Source organism: Gymnoscopelus braueri, assembly GCF_963280865.1.
Source record: "Gymnoscopelus braueri genome assembly, chromosome: 5".
NCBI classification, from domain to species: Eukaryota; Metazoa; Chordata; class Actinopteri; order Myctophiformes; family Myctophidae; genus Gymnoscopelus; species Gymnoscopelus braueri.
This window is the reverse complement of record NC_137606.1, coordinates 49936348-49956889: the sequence shown is the minus strand read 5'-3', so window position 1 is coordinate 49956889 and position 20542 is coordinate 49936348. Positions and strand designations below refer to the sequence as shown.

Sequence of the window (20542 nt, the reverse complement as noted above, 5' to 3'; positions counted from 1 at the left end):
TTAAAAAAAGTTTTGGAGGAGATATGCCATTGACATGCCCAAAACATGCTTAAGTAAGTAAGTCGAAGAGGCTTATTGTCGGTATCGGCCGAGAACACGGGAATCTATCCGCGTTACAATGCGCTGCTAGACCCCTGGGAGATGGAATGCTGAGGTGGACACCACAAAACAGGGTTGAAAGTGATCAATGGAGGTGCCCAAGTCCAGTTGTAATGCCAGTGCCTTGCTCAAGGGAACTGGCAAGGGTACGTACCAATTACCCTAAGAAACCCAAGAAACCCAAGAAAACTCCAAACTCCTTCTTGCTTTGAGGATACAGAAATAATGACCTCTGCTCAGCTGAACTATCCACGATGTACTCCTATAAATATGTGGCTGATCTGATCCTTGTATTTTCGTTCATTAATGCTAGTGTTTTGATGATGTTGTCTCTTATTTTTTTGACTCCTAGCTATTGTGTAGCTATACTCTCACACTACTATTTTACTCTGCATCCGTACTGCTGTGCTGCCTCGGGCAACTAAATTACCCCTGCAGGGATCAATATAGGTCTGATCCAGAGATATTAAGAGAGAGGCCGTCGACTAGGGACCTCCAGAGTTCTCGGTCACTGGAGTTCTTTTCTATCTGCGACCAGGTGTATCCCAGTCTCTTGGTGTCTGCCCGGAGATCGCGTCTGCCAGGTGTTTTTTTGGACCGGTCTCTGTTTCTCTTCCCTTGAGGGTTCCAAGTCAGAGCCTGTCTGGTGGTGTTTGACACTGGTTTGCGCAGCGTGTGCCCGATCCATCTCCATCTTCTTCATCCAATTTCGTCTGCTGCTGGGAGTTGTTTTGCGTATAGGGCTTACAGTAAGTAGGTTCATGTGAAATCCTGTGTAGAATGGCTGTGATGTCATGTGTTTGTGTAGAGGGAAGGCCCTGAGGCGTGTCTAGCAGATCTACGCTGGACTCACACTCATGTGTTCTTTGTAACGCCACCGCTAGCTTCACATTGTGCGTCCTGACGTGATGTTCGTAATATTATTTCTTCTTTGTGTTTTTTTTTTTCTGTGGTTGAAAGTATGAGTACATTTAGGAGCGGCCATAGCTGAATGGTAATAGCAGTAGTTCTCAAACCTTTTCGTTCATGCCAAGGACCCCCAAATTGATATAAATTTGGCCGCGGGACCCCCACCTGAAAACGTTTTGTGCCAGGGAAGAGAAGAAGAGAAGATGTATGTAAAAATTATTCAAAAGACATTTTCGACATTTTTCAAAATCCTTCAAAAATCGCAGATGTACAAGCTTGCTGTGAGCTTGTACAGCTTACTTTGGTACTGTAAGGTATATTTTACAGGCCTTTTACTTGTCCCAGCGCTGCCTATAAAGCACTTTGAGCCCCACTCCTTATATGTCAGGTGTGGTACCAATAAACCTTATTGTTTTTATTGATATCATTGACTAAATTCATTATTATTGACTCCGTCAGGTCATCAGATGATGCCCCTCCCTCGCACCCTATGTCTAGTCATAATATTATAACTTCCTGTGCGTAGCCCAGCGTTCCTGCTGTTTGTCTGGGCGTTGCTCACAGCACCCCGATCACTGTGTTTTCACAGATGGATTGTGGGTAAAGGTAAATAAGGAGAGAGTCTGGATGAATGAAACCTGACAGGACCCGCCGGACACACAGATAGAACACACACACACACACACACACACACACACACGCACGCACGCATGCACGCACGCACGCACGCACGCACGCACGCACGCACGCACGCACACAGACACACAGACAGACAGACAGACAGACAGACAGACAGACAGACAGACAGACAGACAGACGGTGGATGGGTGGATATGTAAATTTATTTTGGAGCAACAGAAAGCTCCTGTTGTATGAGTCAAGGGATTTTGTGTATTGTAAATTTCAATGCGTTTTTTTTTATGGATTTTCGACTATTGTTTGGACCCAATGTTGTATACAATTGTGTCAATAAAGTAACTACAGTAACTAACTAACTACAGTAGGTAGGTAGGTACAGACAGACAGACAGATAGACCGATCCTACATCAATAGGCTATATGTGAATATCGACACAAAAAAATCATTTTTTTTAAATGTATTATATGGAAAACATATCATATTACATGTAAAGTAGTATATATATTCTTTGTAGATGCTGGGCTGTGTTCTGCTGTCCTGTATCCTGTCTGTCTCTCTACTCGACTGCCATGTGGACTGTCTCCACATCGCCCAAGGAATACCACAGGTAACACACACACACACACACACACACACACACACACACACACACACACGCACGCACGCACGCACGCACGCACCCACGCACCCACGCACCCACGCACGCACCTTCTGATTACCCTTAGAAATATGAATGATGAAGATGAGAAAGTTGCTCCCTAAAAAGTCTTTATCAGGTTTTTAGTTTTGTTTGTTAGTTTCTTTATGAGGTTTTTGTACACCCGACATACAGATGAAAAGACTGAAAGAATTAAAAGAGTCTGAGGTTTAACGCGAACCCGGAATGTTTCATTGTAAGACATCTCCGTTCACAAAATGATGATATATACAGTATACCGTCTCCGTATGTGGAGATAAGAGGTTTCTGCCCGACAACAGCGATATGCTATATACAGACAGTAGGCTGTGTTCTCTCTGAGGGCGGGGTGGGCTCTGTTTGTTTGTCTCTTTATGTGGCTTCTTCTATTGCACAAAACAAATAACTATGACTTCCAAACAAATTTCCAAACATAAAATACCATAGCCTCTAAAAATGTAAATACTATTCTACGACTTCCAAAGATTTGAATGAATCGATACTGTGTGACCTCCAAAAAATAAATCAAAAATCAAAGGCTAAATTATTACTTCCAAAACTCCAGAGTCCAGTTGTAGAGAGTAACGACATAGCCTTGTCCACGTAATCGATAGTCTCTCAAGCCAGTCTATCTCTTCCACATTTTTCAAATTATTATCCTATCCTATATTAAAAATGGCTAATGGGAGGCGGGCGGACGGACCTCTGACGTCACTCTGACTCAGCCATAGCCGTATCAGGAGTTCCCAATGCAGCTACGCCCAAATATGGAGTGTGTTGTCTAACCTCAATGTGTCGTCATGGCATCAGGCGCAAACAAATCAGTCAGCTCCATATGCAATATGGGCACAAAAGGGGGGCATGCCCATATATGGGCATATACTGATTACATCAGCGATCTCCATATATGGGCATAAAAGGGACAAGGACTGACAGATACAGAGATCCGGTTGTCCAGAGCCACAGATCCAACCGCTATGCCCATACAATATATGTGGTCATGTGCATATCTTTGCTGTCGGGCAGAAACCAGCTAACTCCATTTTGACGCTTTTGCATTTTTCCATAAATCACTGCTATTGAACACCCTTTACGTCTGTGTGTTGGTAAAAAAAAATTGAACCAATGAAAAGTATTAAAAAGCGCTTCTGACAAACAATCTCCTCAAACTTTCTGCTAAACTCCGGCAAAGGGGGGTAGAGTTAGCTGGTTTTGCTGACTCCAGGCTCCACCCCCGTTTGACCCCCGTTTGACCTCCAACCTCATTGTGAGCTTGGAGGGGCCATTCAGCAATGATGAGCAAAACCTCCTAACTCCACTTTTGTTTTTTCATTTCCTGAAAGTTTTGAAGTTAGCTGGTTTCTGCCTGAGAGCAGAGATACTGTATAGGCCTATATGGGACGACCCTTTTCAAACTTGCCGTGCGCAGCGGCAAGGACACAAGGGAGTGTGGAGCCTGCCGTCGAGTAGTTAGAATATCCAGTTGTCCAGAACCACTGATCCAACCAATATGCCCATATGTGGACATTCCAATATATGGGCATACACTGATGATATCAGGGTTCTCCAAATATGGGCATAATAGGGACAAGGTCTGACAGATACAGATATCTCCATATATGGGCATAAAAAGGATACAGGTAGACAGACAGATACAGAGATCTCCATATAAGGGCACAAGAGGGACACAGACAGACACTATGACTCAGACATATTGGTTGGATCGGTAGATGTGAGGGTCGAACTTTGTGAACCTTTCATTATGAGTTATTTACGCCAGTGGTTCTCAAATTACAATTGAGAACCACTCATGGGTCCTTGAGGGGGTTCTAGGGGGTCCCCGGCCAAATGATTATTAGTTCCCCAGCCAAATGATTGTTAGTTAGGAACCAAATGGACCCCTATGGTTCTGTAACTCCAAGAGTGTACAAAAGGAACAAAATGTGGACCCGCTAAATGTTTGAGAATCACTGCTATAACTGTAAATATCTTCTCTTCTCCCTGACATATCTTTTCAAATGGAAGTTTGCGGGCTAACAATTTGGGGGTCCTTGACATAAAAAGGTTTGAGAACCACTGATTTATAGGGTTTACAGGATAACCCCATTCATCATGTTAAAGTTCAATTTCACTTGTTTATATCCTGCGTCCTGTAAATTAGTTCTCTTTGCTGATTGGATGAAATTGTAATCCTGAACTGAAAATGTATTACTCCACCTAGTCGGTGCACGGAGAAGCCTCCAAGCTCAATGGCCCTGTGTGGGATGTTCAAGGTCCGCCAGGGGTCAGTATAAAATAACATGTCCCATTGGGAGCAAACACAGCAGTGGAGTTCATCTAGCTGGTTGCCAACACACTGCTCATTGGCTGGTAAATTGATCGGGATGGAAGGTCAAGTGGGGTGACGATCGGTGTTGCCAGATTCTGTGAGAGAAACAAGCAACCAGGTCTAATAAAACAAGCCCAAAAGAAGCAACTATGGGCCACATGAGCACGTTAAACATATACATTTCAAAATAGCAGCTCTACAAGCTCACTATGCGTTGCGACGCGTTGTGAGCTTGTAGATCTGCTATTTTCAAATAAACTCTTGGGGGGAAATTATAATAAGCAGACCTGACTGGTGACGATGGAGCCTGGATGGTGGTGAAATGCAAAACTACCTAATATTGTATTGATAGATTGATTTCGGACAGGGCCTTTGATTCAAATTCGAATGTAGCAAAAGTAGCAGATCTACAAGCTCAAAACACATTTCGAGCTTACAGATCTGCCACTTTGGATGCTTTTGTGTGACGCTGTAGTATGATAAAGTAGGGTGTTAATTTATAAAAAAAAACACAAAAAGTTAAAATATGGAGATGGACGATTTATACTTTGACTCAAGCACTGTGAGTACCTCTGAATAACAGCATGGCTTCCTTCATGTGACGTCATGTATGATGGCAAAAATGGCCTCTCAGTTTGAGTAACGTCATTGTGTATTCTACGTTATGACATCATCATGCAATGACATCACAAGCTCGTCATCACAACCACGTCCTTTAAAAAGAAGTGTTAAATAAAATGTAATTTAGTCCCTGGGATAGTTAGTGTCAGAATGGTGAATCTTTCCAGTTTCAGCACAATATACAGTATATACAGTCTTAATTGAGTGCTACAGGCATAATGTCTTTTACTTTTAGCAACAAATCCACCATCTTGTACCACTTCACCTGAAGATCTGTTGAACAGACTGTGTAGCACAGGGGATTTCCAGAGCCTGCCTAAGTTGATATTAAGAGAATCAGAGGAAAATCCTGCTTAAGGGGTACCATCATGGCCGGACAAATGCAAGAAAGTTTTGGCTGTGCCATAACCAATCGGTTCGAACATTTATTGGACGACGAGTCGGACCCGTTTGAGCTGTTGAAGATAAAGAAGGAGGCTGCTGTTCCTGGTACCGCCAAGACTGGAGCCCAGAAAAAGGACTCCCTGGAAGACAAGAAGGAGACCCAGGCAGTACCTCTCAAGAAAGATGGTGGCCTGCGACCGAGGATGGATCGAGGGCCCGAGGGCGAGGGTCCCAGGTCCAGGACGGGTGCCAGGCCTGAGGGTGAAGGTCCCAGGTCTAGGACGGGTGGCAGGCCCTATGGTGATGGTCCCAGGTCCAGGACGGGTGGCAGGCCCTATGGTGATGGTCCCAGGGTCAGGACCAGTGGCAGGCCCGAGGGTGAGGGTCCCAAGCCAAGGATGGGTGGCAGGCCCGAGGGCGAGGGTCCCAGGCCCAGGACCAGTGGCAGGCCCCAGGGTGAGGGTCCCAGGTCCAGGACGGTTGGCAGGCCCGAGGGCGAGGGTCCCAGGCCCGAGGGCGAGGGTCCCAGGCCCAGGACCAGTGGCAGGCCCGAGGGTGAGGGTCCCAGGTCCAGGACGGGTGGCAGGCCCTATGGTGATGGTCCCAGGGTCAGGACCAGTGGCAGGCCCGAGGGTGAGGGTCCCAAGCCAAGGATGGGTGGCAGGCCCGAGGGTGAGGGTGGTAGGCCCCCCCAGGTCAGCCAGAGGGGAGAAGCTCGCCCCCCCTCAGACAGTAGTCTCTCACGTCACGTTGCGTCGGATATGCCTACTGGTGAAGGCGCTGAGAAAGCAGAGGGAGATGAATTCTCTGCAGAGAATCTTGTTGGTGAAAGGCCCATGAGAGGACGTGGAGGTGCCAGGGGTGGCCGTGGGGGCAGAGGACGTGGCGGTGGTTTTGACTTCCGGAGTAGACAGGAATTTGACCGACACATTAGCGGCAATACATTCCCGAAAAGTGAGAAACGTGGTGGAAGTGGATCTCACAACGGGGACACTGACAAGGATGACATGAACCAGGTTGACCAGGAGCATCTGCCCGCAGACTCCAAGAACAAGGACAATGAGGTAGAAGTGAAGAAGGAGGAGGCCCCCAAGGAGATGACTCTGGACGAATATAAAGCCATGCAGGAAAAGGAGCGCGCCAAGATGGAGTTCAACATCCGCAAGGTCACCGAGGGCGCAGATTATAAGAAAGAATATGTGCTGCACAAGTACAAGACGGAAGATGAGAAGAAAGCCGGTACTCTGTCCTCTGAGGTAATCACATGTAGTGATGAACCAGAAGAGCCTCCTAAAGCAGAGGATGAGCACCACTTCCGGAAGCCAGCCAACAACATCACGTCCCGGATAAAGATCAACTTTGGAGACTCGAGTCGTCCAGATCGCGGCCGTGGGGGGCCCCCTGGTGGCAGAGGAGGCCGTGGGCGAGGCGAGGCCCGTGGGCGAGGCGAGGCCCGTGAGCCTCGCGATCGTTTCTCTGCTAGGATGCCCCGTGGTGGAGGATGGAGCGACACGCCCAGTGGACTGTCTGTGCCCAACGTGGATGACCCCGAGGCCTTCCCAGCCCTGGCCTAAGGCCTATGACCCTGAGCTCTTCCAGGTCCACAGGAGCCTACTAGGCGCCTCCACCAAGAGGCTTTACTTTTCCTTCAGCAAAATGACTTTGGAGAGGACAGTCATTACAAAATTATGACACTCAACTTTGAGGACTGAATTTTACCATAAAAAAAATAAAGAATTAAACAAAGAAAAAAAGAAAAGAAAAGGACATCTTGCGGCTCTGGAGTATCTTATTGATAGAGCTTTTATACTTGGAAACAAAGTAGCGAAGGTCTTCATACAGTATGTTTTTTTTTTAGAGGCTATGCATTATGGATGGTTTGAAAAGGTCTTTGGGCCCAGGGGGGTGTCCTGCCTCACATGGGGCCTCACCGGGTCTCTACATCACATGGGACGTGCCGCTAGCGTCGCAAGAGACCAGGGCAACCGATAACGATTATTATTATATTTCCTGTCTCTGCAGTAGCAACGGGCGGTGTGTCTAGAGTATTTAAAAAAAGGCCAGTTGAGTTGGCATGGGCGGGGAGCTGTTAGTTGATGAACTAACTCCTCGGTCTAGAACCACAGACCAATCTCCATCCTGGCGTTTTCCAGAGTGTCACTGCCATGGATGTTCTTGCCAATGTTGATACAGAGGTCTCCATGCATGCTGCCAGGCTTCCCACTCAGTGGGGTTGGACTCATCCAGCATCACCCGTCTGCCCATCCTCCCAATGTTCTGTCTCTCCCACACCGTGGCCAGTGGACTTCAAGTTCCAGGCAGTGCTTCTTCATGTCATCCTCAGAGGGATGACATGGATGAATTTAGCAGCAACCACCCCTGAAGCTTTTCTGTTCAAACGGCAAGTCCATCTCTGCAGCTTTTCAACAGGAGATCACAAGAACTTGTAAGGACAGCGGAAGTCAACTGTACAGTATGGACGGCCGGTAAAGACATTCCGTCCGTGTCCCGAAACCGGCGTGTTTGCAGCTCCCGATCGTAATGCATTATACACACGTGACATGCACCAACACATGACTTTTTTTTTTCAGGCATCATGTGCCTTCCATTATATGATGTAGCCTAAAGTACGCTGCACTGTTAATAAACAACATAATCGACAAAAACTGACATGAACAAACTAGCAGTAATACCCCACACTGAATTAAGCATGTATGCTATTATTGTCAAGCAGACGCTATTATGATGTTTCTCATCACGTATGAGCAGGGAAATTATGAATGCAAGCAGTTCCCTCCTGGCTTTCCTTGCAGTCTCTGTAATCCAAGGAGCCCTGCTGCTGCCGCTAGCTGATACCCGTCTCCGCTTCAAAATAACTGAACCCTTTCTTTCAATCCTTCTTTTTTCTTTTTTCAATCGTTTAGAATTTCCTTCATTTGTCTAGTCGTTGTCAAGTGTCAAATGCGCCAATGCACCCAAAATCGACATTCCACATAAGGTCACATAAATGACTGACATCAGTCTAGCAATTTAAAGACAAAAATAATCTATTCTGGTGGTTTTTCCCTATCAGGAAGGCCCAAGATACCTCATTCAATCCACTCTTCATAGTGTACATATTTCCTTTGGAAATTTGGGGGTAGTGTGTTTCCACAAATGTTGAAGAGGGTTTGACCTAACCGTTGGTTCTGACATTACAATCAAATAAAAAAACACGCCCCCACGGCCGTCTTGAGTGGCAGCGATGTGTCCAAACACGCCCCCCACGGCCGTCGTCTATGAGAACATAGGCCAACGCAGGTATGTATCAAGGCAATGACGCGACGCAATTATTATACAAGATACCCATGTATGGAGCCGGCCCGAGATACCCATACAAGGAGCAGGGTTGAAGAGACCTATGTCATCCGAGACTGGAGTCATGGACAGAACGGGTGTAATCCAAGACTGGTGTTTTGGACAGTGGCGCAGAAGCCGACATCATCTGAGCTGACGGCATGAACAGAAACACATATCTTGTATTACAACTTATATTATTATTGTAATTTATTTTTTATTCTTATTATGATAACACCTGGCAACATTTATTGTAGCCAAAGTAATTTCATTTGATTGGAAAATAGGCCTACACAGACTGCCTTTGTCTGGAAAAAATAAGGTGTTGTCTATGGTGCTGAAACCCTGACTGGCCTGACTTGCGACTGCATCGGAAAGTCCTTATATGGTTATGACTGATCATGGTATTCGACTAATCGAATAAAATGATGCTGCGGCCAAAAAAAAGGAAAGCTGCTGTGGCTAAAATGTTAAAATGTAGTTTTATATTAATTGTACAATATGTAAGTACATTGAAGGCGGGGAAAGAAGCCTAAATATTAGCCAGAGCACTGATCAACAGTCTGAGGCAAGTGGAGCGATCGTACGTACTTTTACCCTGGACGAACTTTTGGAGGTCATTTCAATTATAGTAGTAGGATAGGATATGATGGGACAAATTGTCCCATATTTGGGAGGGCCGGCGGGCCACTCTGACTGAGACATAACCATGAACAAACCTGATACACCCATATATAGGCATGTCACTATGACTCTCACCTAACCATAAACAAATGGCCATATATGGAGGGATCTCCATATATGGGCATAAAAGGGACACAGACAGACGAGTACAACAGGTACTCTGACAAAGCCCCGAGACTATGACTCAGACTGATCGGTCGGATCGGCGGTGAGACATATGTGTGAGGGCCACGTAGATGTGTGGACCGTGTAGCAGCCCCAACCTCTAGTAGAGAAAACTATTAATTGCTATCTAAATCACATTCTTAACACCTGTGGCTGAGGAAAAAATCTGATCTAAGAAACAGATAGTACCTGATCTGCTGCTGCTTTGCTCAAGACTTTTGGCACTAATCAGTCCAGCGAGACTATGGATGGATTCTAGTTTTCTCCAGAGCCATACCCAAGATATTGACATACTATGACCTCCAAACATAAAACAAAAGTGTATTGTCACATCCCAAGTTTACAGGTGTAAAGGAGTGGGTGAAATTGTAATACGAAAATGTAAATAGCAAGTCAACAATAGGGTCAATGCCGCGTGTGTTCAGATGACGCCGCATTGTATTATACCTGCGTTAGCCTATGTTCTCATAGAGGACGGCCGTGGGGGGTGTGTTTGGACACATCGCTGTCACTCAAGACGGCCGTGGGGGCGTGTTTGGGTTCAAGGGGCGTGGCCTTACCCATGAGTGCGGCGTAATTTGGACACGCGTCAATGACGCGACGCTCGCCGACGCTTGCCTGGGCAACACTGTTTACTTTTCTTGTATCTTTATTTCATTTATATCATGTTCTCAGGATTATAAGCGAGTCTGGAGCCTTAATTGTGGAACTCCATATTTGGAGATATTTGGTCAAATATTTGGGTGACATACATGCATGAACTATGGATTGATGTCATCAATATGATATCATTTTAGCCCAAATATGCAGTTTGGGCAATATTAAACCAGTAGTATTCCAGTATTGTATATAGATACATATTAAACCAGTATTGTTTACTGTTTAAAGGTGTCTACCCTATATACTGGGAATACAATACTGGCTTAATATTGCCCAAACTGCATATTTGGGCAATATTAAGCCAGTATTGTATTCCAGTATATCGACACATATTAAACCAGAATTGTATTGTATTCCAGTATATCGACACATATTAAACCAGTATTGTATTGTATTCCAGTATATCGACACATATTAAAGATCTGGTGCCATGTCACTTTTTCTATTTTTCTATGTGTCTATGAGGTTGATAGAACTTCATTAGACTCCTTGCTGCTGTTTTTATGGGTAATGGTGTCTTCTCTGACTATCCTGAGTTTCTTCCTGGAGGCTGATTCCTTAAGAGTCAAACGTGCCAATCCAAAAACAGCAATATAATGACGCAGTAGAAATATACCCTCCCCCTCATTATCATAACAGAACAGCTGTGGGCTTGGCTAAGAAAAAACAGGTGTAGCAAAGCAACAACAACAGAGGGGGGAGAGGGCGTGGGGCAAAGTAAACACTCTCAGAGGAGAGAGAGAGAGAGAGAGAGAGAGAGAGAGAGAGAGAGAGAGAGAGAGAGAGAGAGAGAGAGAGAGAGAGAGAGAGAGAGAGACAACATGCAGTAAAACTCACCATTGTCTACAACAGATGATTGAAAGATCAGTAGTTTCCATATTGCATGGTGTTCACGTTGGTAAAAAGGTTAAAAGGTAATATGAGCGATGCAAAAACGTAATCGATTCATTAATGTCCCCAGCTACACGAGTAGGGTAGCAACAAGTAGCCAGTGAATAACTATCACACTTCCTGTAGTGGCTTTTCAAAATAAGACTCACTGAATAGTAGAAAGTGTGTACTATGGTTACTCAATACAGGTTTTAATTTGAAGTTCATACTGGTAAGTTCCTTTCTTTCTCTTACTTCGCTCACATCCATTCAATAATAAATAAATAAATGCATTTGCGCAACCTAATTTTGTCAATTATAGTAGTAAGATATATATACATATGTATGTGTATATATATATATATATATATATATATATATATATATATATATATATATATATATATATATATATATATATATATATATATATATCACAACACGTCGCAATGCGACACGCTGTGAGCTTGTAGATCTGCTATATTCAAATAGCCAATGTATAGGTTTCAACTCGTTACACTGATTTTGATACTAAACAAATTTTGCTTTGGACCCTCTGGAACCCCCTCAAGGACCCCTGGGGGTCCCCAGACCCCAGTTTGACAACCACTGCTCAAGAGCATTTTATAAACAACTGGGAAGGGCCATGGGCAGTCCTTTCATGAGGAGGAGGAGGGACTAGGACAGGTGGGTGGTCCTGTAGGAGGAGGCAGAGGGACTGGTTCAGGTGGGAGGTGAGAACCAGGTATACTTAATGAACTGGAAACTGGAACACTATTTTGAAAAGAATCTTCCTCCTAGTATAATCATGTTTTTGGTGGGGGAAAAAATCACTGAAAATCACGGCACCCCATCTTTAATATTAAACCAGTATTGTATTGTATTTCAGTATATCGACACATTAAACCAGTATTGTATTGTATTCCAGTATATCGACACATATTAAACCAGTATTGTATTGTATTGTATTCCAGTATATAGACAGAGGAGTGCCGCTGCAGCCCCGCCCCACAGCAGAGAAGACGGGGGAGGAGTTATCAGCTAAGCTCCTCCTACTGGACCACATGGTGCGGATGGAGAACGACGTCATGGAGCCAAAGAGGAAGAGGAGTTTCCCCGGCAACAACACGCCACTAGACCGCCTGTCAATCAGCTCCATGGAAACCAAACAGGGGACAAAACAGAGGTAAAGTATAATGCACTGGTTCTCAACATTGGGTTCGGAGCATAGACTGTAAGAACATGGACGAAGGGAGCCCCATTGGTTTCTACAGAGCTGTCTTGAAAGCACTTTTCCTGCCCGCCATCTTTGAACTTCCGGACTGTTATTGGCTGCAACCGCAGCGAGGGTGGGTCTTCACTTGGTAGAACTAGTAGAAGCCCTAGAAGCATACTCTACTTTATCATAAATGTTTTAATTAACCGATGGACTGCCAGAATTATTTCAGTTGCCTGCCAGAGATTTTTCATTGAAAAAACAAAAAGTACTCAGGAGCCGAGATACAGAATTTTTAAGTTTTAAGTTAACAAGGAAGTGGATAGGAGTCTAGATCTTCGAAAAATCTTATCTCCTTGGTCTTTGGGTCAAAAAAATAAATAAAAAAAATTAAAACTTTTTAAAAACGCATATATGCGTTATTGGCAGGCAAGTGATGGATTCTAAAGAACGCATATATGCGTTATTGGCAGGCAATTTAATGGGACCATAATTTACTTAACTCATGTCATGATATAAATTTTCCAAAAAGACTTTAAACTAGCGTTTGAAAACATAAAGTGTTTATGAAAATGTTTACTGAGGTAATAAAATCAAGTGTAAAGTCCGGCCAAAACCTTGTTCACTTGTATTGTGAGTAAATTCTTCTGGAGCCTGCAGGAGGTGAAATAGCAACATCTGCTGGGCCATTAATGGGAACTGCACCCTTAAGAGATTCAGGAAGTGGGCTTCAAATCCAGCGGAGATTCCTTGGCGCCTGATTCGGGAAACCAAATGGACCCGTTCGTACACTCTCAGAGTTAAACTAGAAGGTACTGTTCCTGAAGAAACAGTGTGGGATCGCTAAGAATGTTGATGGTATTGAGTATTGATAGTGTTAGTAGAGTTACAGGTTTGAAAGGTTTAAAGGTTTTAAAGGTTTTAAAGGTTCTAAAGTTTTGAAAGGTTCTAAAGGTTTGAAAGGTTTAAGAGGTTTGAAAGGTTTGAAAGGTTTAAGAGGTTCTAAAGGTTTGAAAGGTTCTAAAGGTTCTAAAGCTTTGAATAGTTCTAAAGGTTTGAAAGGTTTGAAAGGTTTGAAAGGTTTAAGAGGTTCTAAAGGTTTGAAAGGTTTAAGAGGTTCTAAAGGTTTGAAAGGTTCTAAAGGTTTGAAAGGTTTGAAAGGTTTAAGAGGTTCTAAAGGTTTAAGAGGTTCTAAAGGTTTGAAAGGTTCTAAAGGGTATTTACTTTAAATTATTTTTAGTCACTTTATTTACTTTAAAGTATTTTTTACTAATTTGTACAACTTTTAAGTATTTTTACTATTTTTTTCAACTTTTAAGTATTTTTACTCATGTTGAGTACTTTTAAGTATTGTTACTCAGTATAAGTACTCTTAAGTATTTTTAATCAAGGTACTTACTTTAAAGTATTTTTAGTCACTTTATTTACTTTAAAGTAGCTTTTACTAATTTTTACAACTTTTAAGTATTTATACTCTTTTTATCAACTTTTAAGTATTTTTACTATTTTTTTCAACTTTTAAGTATTTTTACTCATTTTGAGTACTTTTAAGTATTTTTACTCAATATAAGTACTCTTAAGTATTTTTACTCAAGGTATTTACTTTAAAGTATTTTTAGTCACTTTATTTACTTTAAAGTAGCTTTTACTAATTTTTACAACTTTTAAGTATTTTTACTCTCTTTATCAACTTTTAAGTATTTTTACTATTTAAAAAGTGAAATATCTCTAAAAGTACAAATTATTTCAAAAAATTCTAATGGTAGCCAATATGTCCTAAGTAGGCTGAACGTTATAGAGTTGGAACGGAGTTTCTATCTAAAAGTATGAATTTCTCCATTGAAATGAATGGGAGTTTTTTAGAAGTAAAAAGTGAAATATCTCTAAAAGTACAAATGATTTCAAAAATTCAAATGGTAGCCGATATGTCCTAAGTAGGCCGAACGTTGTAGAGTTGGAACGGAGTTTGTAGCTAAAAGTATGAAGGACTAGTTAGGGGCCAAAAAACTGTACCAAAAACGGTGAAGATAACAGTAGTGTGATCGCTTTAGCGATCCCACAATAAACACTGAGGATTGTGTACATTGGAGTGTGTGTGTGTGTGTGTGGGTGTGGGTGCGTGTGCGTGTGTGCGCGTGTGTGTGTGTGTCAGTCAATCTAATAGTCTGTCTGTCTGTCTGTCTGTCTGTCTGTTTTTTTTTTTCTTGATCTGGAACCACAATCTACATTATAAAATCCTCAGTGTTCATTTAGTTCTGAGAGCGTGTATAGAAATGGTCCATTTGGTCCCCAGAGCCACCATCTGGACCCTTGGTGGTACCCGGATCCGACGTTTAGGAACAGGGCATTAGGAGGCACGTCTAGCCCCAGCCAATATGGCAGCCATGTTGATGCCCCTGCCTATATGGTAGCCATGTTGGCGCATCACTCCAATGAACATCAGTAGCCTTCTGGGTTGAAATGGAATTAAACCTGTCTTGCAGGAAGGTGTTAGAGTCCCCAAGACGACGGGTCAACGTACCCATCGACAGGATCGGCATCAGTCGTCTACCCAACAGCCGAGGATAGGCCACACACCCTCGGTTAACTGGCTCCCCGCTGCCCTCCGGTGGACAGGTAGAGTACTGCACGACCTCATACAGACACTATACAGTAGATCAGGCCCCTTAGTTGAGAGAGAAAGAGATGAAACAGGGACCCTCGACTATATTGTATACAATTGTGTTGCAGATTAAACTTTTTCATAGATTTCATAGATAGCTTCACAGACTTGTTTGACAACACTATCATCAGTGCTGTGTAAATTAATGTTTTTTGTTTGTTTGTTGTAAAATTTCAATGAATAGGTTGGATTCACGTTATTGTGTATTTTTAGACATTTAACCACTTAAACCATCAATACTTGTACACTTGACATATGGCTCTGTACTTGGTCTACTCTTTCTTACCTCCACACCAGACCTCTTCACCAAAAATAGGCTATCTGCAAGCTCACAACGTGTGGAGCTGAGACGCATTATGAGCTTGTAGATCTACTATTTTGGCAAATGTTTCCCCCTGGAATAGGCGCTGGGATGCTAGGGTTCAAGTGGTTAATGTACCAAAAAAAAGGTTCCTATCACACAAAGATTTGGCAGCCCCCCTCCCTGTTGAAGAACCACACAGTAGATTCATGTTCCTTTATTTGTCTTCTCAGGAGATTCATCACAGATGCATGAAATGCATATCAGTAGCCAACAACCAACCAATCACCTGCCTTCACCCGCCTCCTCCTGCACCACCACCACCACCACCACCACACACAGACACACACACACACACATGCACGAAAGCACGCACACACACGCAGGCACGCACACCATTTAACCTTATAGCCTGTGGGAGCAGGTTTTATATTCACACACGTGCTCACAGCTGACTGGAGGTAAACGCAGCTCTGCCTCGACGCTACTTGTTGTCAATCTGAATGTGACTCGACTCCACAGTCTGTCTAGAATACTGTCTCTTCATCCAGACCGGATTAACACAGTGACACACAGTCTGTCTAGAATAATGTCTCTAATAGTCTTCATCCAGACTGGATTAACACATTGACACACAGCCTGCCTATAGGGGCTGGGCTGCTAGCACAGACACTAATGCTTCAATTAAAGGACTTCACCCCCAAAATGATCAGTTGCTCACCCTGTGAAGCCTTGGAATTGATGGAGAATATTTATTTGTGTTTCATTCCTTCAAAATGAAATGAACACTTGTTAACTGAAGAAAAAAATAATCGATGAAAACATGAAAGAATAATTAATAAAAATAATGACGATAATGATGAGTCCAGTATTAACAAAAGTAAAACTAAATTAAATAAATCTGCTAATACACTCCAACACAGCTTTCAGAGAATAAATTATCCAAGTGTATTGTTTCCAGTCTGTGTCCTTCACTCCTCATTACATCTAAAACACTGCATTGTTGCGGAAATGTTACACTTCCGGGGTAAACAATGTCACGCACAAGCTAGAACATAAACTAAGCCTGAGTGTGCCTAGTGAGGTTCAACATGAGCTGAGTGAATCCTGACCCCTCCCTGACTCTCCATCCAATGAGTCCAGTAACTGAATACAAGAACGCTCGCCCCAAAACACACTTGCCCCAGGTCAAATGCGGCGACCTCAGAACAGTCGCCACCAGGTATTCCTAAACGTAGCCTCAGTAAAACTAGGCGTAAACCTAACCTTATTCCTAAACGTAACCCCAGTAAAACTATGCCTAAAACTAAACGTATTCCTATAACCTTAACCTCAGTAAAACGAATATAAGAATACAGGAGTGGTCCACGAAAACAAAAATGGGGCCGAGTGTGTTTTGGGGCGAACGTTCCACTGTGATTAGTCCAGCGCTGAGCATATATGAACCTTTTGATTCAGGAGTTTCTACAAATATTGGTAATTTGTAAATACAATAAATTATTTTGTGTAAAACTTTATTTATTTATTTCAATTATAGTTAAACTATGTATTAACAATAAAAATCATCCATAACCCTTAAATTCAATTACTTACGTTATTTCTGTGAACTTAAAATTTTTGTTTTATTTGATGGCCTTGCTGCCCCTGACCTTTGTGCCATCAAGAAAATCGACAACACTAAAGGCCTTGCCCCTAAAAATGACAAAATTCCAGGCCTGGTTTTTAAACAGTAAAGTTGTAATTAAAGTTCAGTGTTTTGGATGTAATGAAGACATGGACTGGATTACAAGAGACTTGGAATACACCCTGAGAGATGTATTGGAGTTTATAAAGAGATGTTTGGCCGTGTGTGTGTGCAAAACAAGGCAGTCCTATAATCGCTCTAAGGAATGTGGGTGTTTCCTTCCAAAATGGAGGCGTGCCCTTCATTTCATCTTTATACCCACCGTAAAAGGGGCGTGGCAGGGCGCGGCTGTAAAAAGCAGCAAAAAAAAAAAGCCCTTTACGGCTAAATGTGGGTGTGAGCTTTGATGAAGTGCTATATTTTTTTAAACGCTACTAGATGGAGGCAGCAGGCCTTGTGGATCTGAGCCACCTTCCACAGACATACAACCACAGTCATTATACTTGACAAAACTTATAAAGGACTCCAACGGTGCCGGCCTCGAGTCTGTCCGAGTTACACCAGTTCACATCAATTCATTTCTTGTTTTCAATTCATCATCATTCACTGTGAAGGAATGTGACAAAAAAAAAACTTCTCCGTGAATGTAAGGCTTCAACAGGGTGAGTGATTTGTTTTTTTAAAAAAATACATTTTGGAGGTGAAATATTAATTTAATTTATGCTTCGTCGTACGACGGTGTCACGCGCCGAAAATAGCCGGTCTAAAGCTCACGACACGTTCAGTGTTGCCATGTCTGCTTACTATTAGCAACTTTGGGATAGTTTTTCTGTAATGTCTCTTGTAAATATAAGGTCGTTTGCGGGTTGCGGTTGTTGTTTCTAAAGTGTAGTTGCTTATTTGGGCTTGTTTCCTAATGTAGTTTAAACCAGTGGTTTTCAAACATTTTCATGTCAAGGACCCCCAAATGAATATATTTGTCCACCCATCTAAAAGATATTTTGTGCCAGGGACCCCCACACCAGATTTGTGTTGTTAAAATATTTCAAAGAATATTCAAAATATTCAAAAATTTCTTTTGAAAATAGCCGATTTACAAGCTCACAACGCGTTGCATCGCAAGGCATTGTAAGCTTGTAGATCGGTTATTTTCAAATATCCAACGTATATGTTGGGCTTGCTTTCATAGACCTTGTTGCTTATTTCTCTCGCAGAATCTGGCAACAGTGCACGCGTTGTGAGCTTGTACGACGAAGTATAAATCAGGCGTAATGGGATTACATGTAATGTAATCAAACGTGATTGTGGTTTTAATCGTAATATAACTTTTATATAAAGAAAATAGAAAATGACGTGATTACGCTGATGTGTTGTTGGGAAGGGGCCTGTCAGTGATCGTAAAAATGTTCTTAGATTATGAATACTTGTGAAAACAAAACAAGAAAAGGAATTACTTTTTGGATTACTCTCAAGCATGTTTGAAGGGGGGGAAATTCCCTTCTTTAATTGCAAAATAAAGACAAAAATAGATACGTTGGTGACTGTTATTCATCAGTTGGCCCACTGAACACATCTGAAAGTAAAGGGATTTTCATTTTACTACTTTAAAAGGAATGGTATTTTTGTTAACTTAAGTGTTAAATAGCTAGTGTTTGTTCAGTAATAGGGGTCTACCGTCTCCCCATCTCTCCAGCACATTTGTAAAACAGAAAATACATTTTCAGGTTGGGATACCAGTTTTATCCAACCAGGAGAGAGAACCCCACGAAGATAATGTATCAGCTTCAATGTTATACTTTCGTTTTTGTCTGCTATTTTATTTTATTTTTTCATCACTTTCGATTTCACTAGTTTTTCCTGTGTCATGTTATGTATGAGTTCTCTCTCCTCCTGATTGGATGAAATTGGTATCCTGACTAAACAGCTGGAGAGACAAGGAGACTTGGCCGTTACTGAACAAACACTATAGCAATGATTATCGGAATATAGTTACACCATTAACCTTTTAATTATTTGTATCTTTATTTAAAAACATACCACGTACACCCCCTTTGAGCAAAGTGATAGATTACATTTTGAAAGTAACTCACCTAAACCCAGTCACAGCACACCCTAAAAGTAACCATTATCTGATTACATTACAGAATATGAGCGCTCCGAGTAATCTAAGAAATGTGATCTACTAGATTACATTGCAGATTACATTTTGCACAGTCACAAGAGTTTACACTTACTACCCAGTCCTCAACACCTCACATCTGGACATAATGTAATCCAAGAAGTAATTAAGTAATCTATAATCTGTAAAGGTGTATTTTTTTAGAACCTTGCCGTTTGTCTAATCTAGGGATAGGACGATATGAAAATAAATTGCATGTCACGATTATTGTGTATCGCGATAATCAAAATGTGCTTAAAACTTCAAATGCCACTTTTGTAAAAACCACTTGAACCCCCATCCCTATTCTGGGGAGATTGAGTTGCAACACGTATCGGCTATTGTTGGCAAATTGATTTGTGTAGAGTGAAATAAAAGCGTACCAAATGCGCTCTTTACAGGTCCGTTTTATCAAGTACAGTATAGAGGGTTTAAGTGGTACTGAATTTGCAGCTCAACAAAGCTAATGCATCCTTATGACAGGGGACAATTTCACAATAAATTGAAATCATTATTGTGAGTGGTTTTTGATCATGATAAACAATAATAACGATTATCGTCCCATCCCTAGTCCAATCTGAACTCTTCTTTTGTTTCTGTGTGAATCCAGTGCTGTGTTCTGTGTTTTAATGCGTGTTACCAGCTGACAATACAACTACACAATAAAATAATATACTCATTAAATGTTCAATGTTTTCCTTTTTAGGTGAAAGACCAAATATGTTTTTGTTTCTTCAATTATTGCAGTTTGCTCTGGGATGGTCCATCTTCATAAATTAACCATCTTTGGTTAACCCAAAAATAGCAGATATACAAGCTCAGTGTGTCACTTTGTGCCGCAACCTTGTATATCTCTGCTGTCCGGCAGGAACCAGCTAACTCCAAAATGTTCATTTTTCAGGAAATGCAAAAAACAAAACAACAATGGTTAGGTTTTGTTCATTGATAAGAACAGCTGAATGGACCTCCATGCTCACTATGAGGTTGGAGGTCAAAAGGGGGTGTAGCCTGGAGTCAGCAAAACCAGCTAACTCCACCTCCCTTTGCTGGAGTTAGCTGGTTTAGCAGAAAGTTTGAGGATCCAATGGAGTTGGCTGCTTTTGTCGGAAGCACTTTTTAATGGTTCAATATTTTTTTTTACCAACACAGACGTAAAGGGTGTTCAATAGCACTGATTTATGGAAAAACGGAGTTAGCTGGTTCCTAATT

At 42.2% G+C, this 20542-nt stretch overlaps 2 protein-coding genes across 2 annotated transcripts in view; both read left to right on the top strand.

Moving 5' to 3' along the window:
* Window positions 1-19908, top strand: part of ostn (osteocrin) — a 22020-nt gene extending 2112 nt beyond the window's left edge. The window contains exons 2-5 of the mRNA XM_080428545.1: window positions 2162-2254; window positions 12347-12558; window positions 15072-15204; window positions 15785-19908. Of these exons, the coding sequence (XP_080284671.1) occupies window positions 2162-2254; window positions 12347-12558; window positions 15072-15156 (390 nt within the window). The 3' untranslated portion in view covers window positions 15157-15204; window positions 15785-19908. The remainder of the gene's footprint in view (window positions 1-2161; window positions 2255-12346; window positions 12559-15071; window positions 15205-15784) is intronic.
* LOC308085189 (uncharacterized protein) lies at window positions 5642-7231 on the top strand (the record flags this gene model as incomplete). The annotated part of the gene is made up of 1 exon (XM_080428273.1): window positions 5642-7231. One exon carries the CDS (start codon window positions 5642-5644, stop codon window positions 7229-7231), a length of 1590 nt encoding a protein of 529 aa, XP_080284399.1.
* Window positions 19909-20542: the final 634 nt, after the last annotated feature.